The following is a 3,448-nucleotide window of genomic DNA, read 5'->3' as shown; positions in this document are numbered from 1 at the left end:
AACTTTTCCGCCATAGACTTTGGCATTTTATACAGGCTAAGATAATACACAGGCAAGCTATTAAGGACAGACTTAATCAGAACTAGCTTACCAGCCTTATTGAGTGTTTTTGCTTTCCACACACTGAGTTTTGCTTCTACTTTGTCTATCACTGGTTTCCAAGTCTTGACAAGTCTAGGATTTGCACCCAGGGAAATTCCAAGATATTTTACTGGTAGGGAATCTTCCTTGCACCCCAACAGCCTGCACATCCTCCGAGTCCAGCCTTGCTCACAATTGATCGGAATCAAACTTGATTTTTCAAAGTTAATGCTCAACCCAGACATTAGCTCAAAGCACCTCAACAGCCACTTATAGTTCCTGATAGTATCTTCCTCCTGGGGACAGAATAGAATAGTATCATTTGCAAACTGCAGATGAGACAATTCAATACTATCCCGACCAACCAATTGATTTGTTAATCTATATATTCCTTTTAAAACTTCACCATTCCTATATTTAGCAGCTTTCTTGGCATAGACTAAAATTTTATGAGTTTTGTAAATCTTAGGCTTAGCTCCAATGTGGTGTCTTATTTTGTTTACATAATCAGTATTGTCTATTGTGTTGTGGTACTCATTTCCAAACATATGCAGTGCAGGCATTTGTTAATCTAGTTCTTACACTGTGTGATGCGGGGGACTCGGTGGTTATGTTTGCCCCTTACTACTTCAATTCATACATGTCCTTCCAGATGACGGGCGTTACCAATATACTAGTTGGTCCTGGTAAACCAGAAACACTTTATCCTGATGCAGGTAAGATGCTGCACGATCCAGTTACCGCAATTTGTTTTTTTGTTAACTATATTATTGATCCAATCAGTAATTTGATGGACTAGCTCTGGATTAATTGAATTCTAGAAAAGATTGACAAACTAGGAACCAATATGCTAAAATGTCACACATGCATAATTATCCCACTTTGGTTTTAAGTTTTTGTGGAATACATTTATTGCTAAATCCTTGAAGCATATCATACAACATTGTCCTGTTTAATAGTTCAATGGTTTCTTTGTTTTGGCCATTTATTTTAATTTTGTTGATTTTCAGATTGGTTGGAAAGAATTTTATCAGAAACTAAACCTGTCCCAAAGCTTGTCACCGTTGTAAATCCCGGCAATCCATCCGGTACCTATATTCCAGAGTCTCTTCTTAAGGTCTCTCTCTGTCTCTCAATGTTGTTTTTAAGAATTTTATGTTCAAGTTTTATTTCTACCGCCTCTTTTTCATTCCTCTTATGAAGGCAATCCACCTCTCTTTGAATATTTTGTATTATCTTAAAACTACAAGTTGTTTCATTTTCTATCATTATTATTTGTTTTACTTTTTCTGAAAATTTCTGAGCAAGCAGTATTTCTTTTTGAATTGGCCAGAGGATTTCAGATCTCTGCAAGACTGCTGGCTCTTGGCTTATTGTTGACAACACATATGAGTAAGTTTTTTAAGTTATCTTCACCTTCATATATATGAAAGGAAAATTAAACAAGAAAGAAGTCTCAGATATATGTTTATGATATATTCTGTTTATTAATAATATGTAAGATCCTGGTACCATTGGAGTAGAATATAGGGTAAAGAATAGAAGAAGACAGAACAGAACATGAGGGGCTGCACTTGGCATGCACAAATTTTATTGTATTTATGGATCTTAGTCTTCCTTATGGTACTTCATTTTGTTTAAAATAAAATATACATGCAGGTACTTCATGTATGATGGTCTGAAACACTCTTGTGTTGAGGGAAATCACATTGTTAATGTTTTCTCTTTCTCAAAAGCTTATGGGATGATGGGATGGCGCGTCGGATATGTAAGTAAACTCTTTCAATCTCTTCATTCTTGTACCATCGGATGCTGTAGAAATGTAGATAACCAGTGCTCTCTAGTTGGAATATTTGTTGATGCTTGTTTGGTAACGGAGATAGTCGTTTTTTTCAAGACAAAGAAGACATTTAGGTGTCTTTCTATGTCTCCTTATCCTAAGACAGTTACCAAACAAGGCCTAACGGCCGAGTACATTGTCAAGCGAGGCGTACTCCTAATCGAGCAATGTGACAAATGTTTAGAGGATTCCCCAAGTCCTTAAAATTCTTTTTGGTCTAGATTGTGTTCCTTTCCCTATAGTTGACACAAATTTTTGATTGCATATTACATTAACTTTGCTCATTAATCTTTTTTCAAAAAAAAGTTATAATCTCTACTAATTTTTATCTTTTATCTGTTGTAGATAGCATATCCATCTGAAGTAGAAGGACTTGCTGATCAACTTTTCAAAGTACAAGACAACATTCCCATCTGCGCTTCAATAATTTCGCAACACCTTGCCCTCCACTCCTTAGAAATGGGACCCGAGTGGGTCACAGAACGCGTCAAGACTCTTGTTAAGAACAGAGAAATAGTCCTAGAAGCTCTCTCCCCTCTTGGAGAGGGTTCTGTGAAGGGAGGAGAAGGTGCTATTTACTTGTGGGCGAAGCTTCCTGAAGGACATGGTTACGATGACTTTGAAGTCGTTCGCTGGCTAGCTAATAGACATGGGGTCGCCGTGATCCCTGGAAGTGCTTCCGGTTCGCCCGGTAATCTTAGAATCTCGTTTGGCGGCTTGATAGAGAGCGAATGCAAAGAAGCGGCCGGAAGGTTGAAGAGAGGGTTGGAAGAATTGGTTAAGCATGGTTTGGTGAAGGAGCAAGAGTGAAACTTGTAGCAAATCTCTATACAAAAAGAAAAGAAAGAAAGAAAATGTATACTAAAGGAGAAAACAGAAGAAAGAAAGAAGAAAGGTCCATTTTGCAAGTGGAACAAAAAGCTTGCAATTGCTGCAATTTGAATAAGAAGGTTGTAGCCTTGTAGGTTTGCAAGGTTTTTAAATTTAATATTTGTATTGATTTTGATTTTAAAAAACAGTGATTCAGTTCAACATAGATATGCAGATGCAATGCACTTGTTTTTGTACTCATTGAATTCTGTTACATACATTCAAATGTCTAATTGCTCATCTCCCTTCTATTTATTATTATTTTGAATGTAATTTTGATGCACTAATAGTGTAAAGTAGTTTTACACGTACATCTAATTATATATCGTCACATCAAGAAAAATTACTACCTTTTACATTGATAACGTGAATGGTGTGATTGCACATTCAATGCATCAAAATTAAACTCTATTATTTTTTCCAAGTTATTGTGTTGGAAAAAATATTGGAGATAAAACTATTGACCATCAAAACTCGATTATAAGAAGTATCAATGTTTGGTTTCAAAAACAATGAAAATTTCAGATTACATAAAACATAATTATTAAAATATATAATTTATGTGTATATTTAGAGGAACCAAAGTGAACTTTAACCTTAAATAAAAATATTTTCTTTTTTTCACTCCAAAGTTTTCCCATATTTTCTTCTTTGTGA

General features: G+C 35.4%; 1 protein-coding gene across 1 annotated transcript in view; it reads left to right on the top strand.

Annotated features, from left to right (window-relative positions):
- The window catches only part of LOC107618199 (aspartate aminotransferase), a 6,148-nt gene extending 3,117 nt beyond the window's left edge, over window positions 1–3,031 (top strand). The window contains exons 5-9 of the mRNA XM_016320188.2: window positions 641–797; window positions 1,092–1,198; window positions 1,415–1,473; window positions 1,741–1,849; window positions 2,267–3,031. Of these exons, the coding sequence (XP_016175674.1) occupies window positions 641–797; window positions 1,092–1,198; window positions 1,415–1,473; window positions 1,741–1,849; window positions 2,267–2,731 (897 nt within the window). The 3' untranslated portion in view covers window positions 2,732–3,031. The remainder of the gene's footprint in view (window positions 1–640; window positions 798–1,091; window positions 1,199–1,414; window positions 1,474–1,740; window positions 1,850–2,266) is intronic.

Source organism: Arachis ipaensis, chromosome B09, assembly GCF_000816755.2.
Source record: "Arachis ipaensis cultivar K30076 chromosome B09, Araip1.1, whole genome shotgun sequence".
Lineage (NCBI taxonomy): Eukaryota > Viridiplantae > Streptophyta > Magnoliopsida > Fabales > Fabaceae > Arachis > Arachis ipaensis.
The sequence above is the reverse complement of the archived record's forward strand: the minus strand, read 5'-3'. Positions and strand labels throughout refer to the sequence as shown.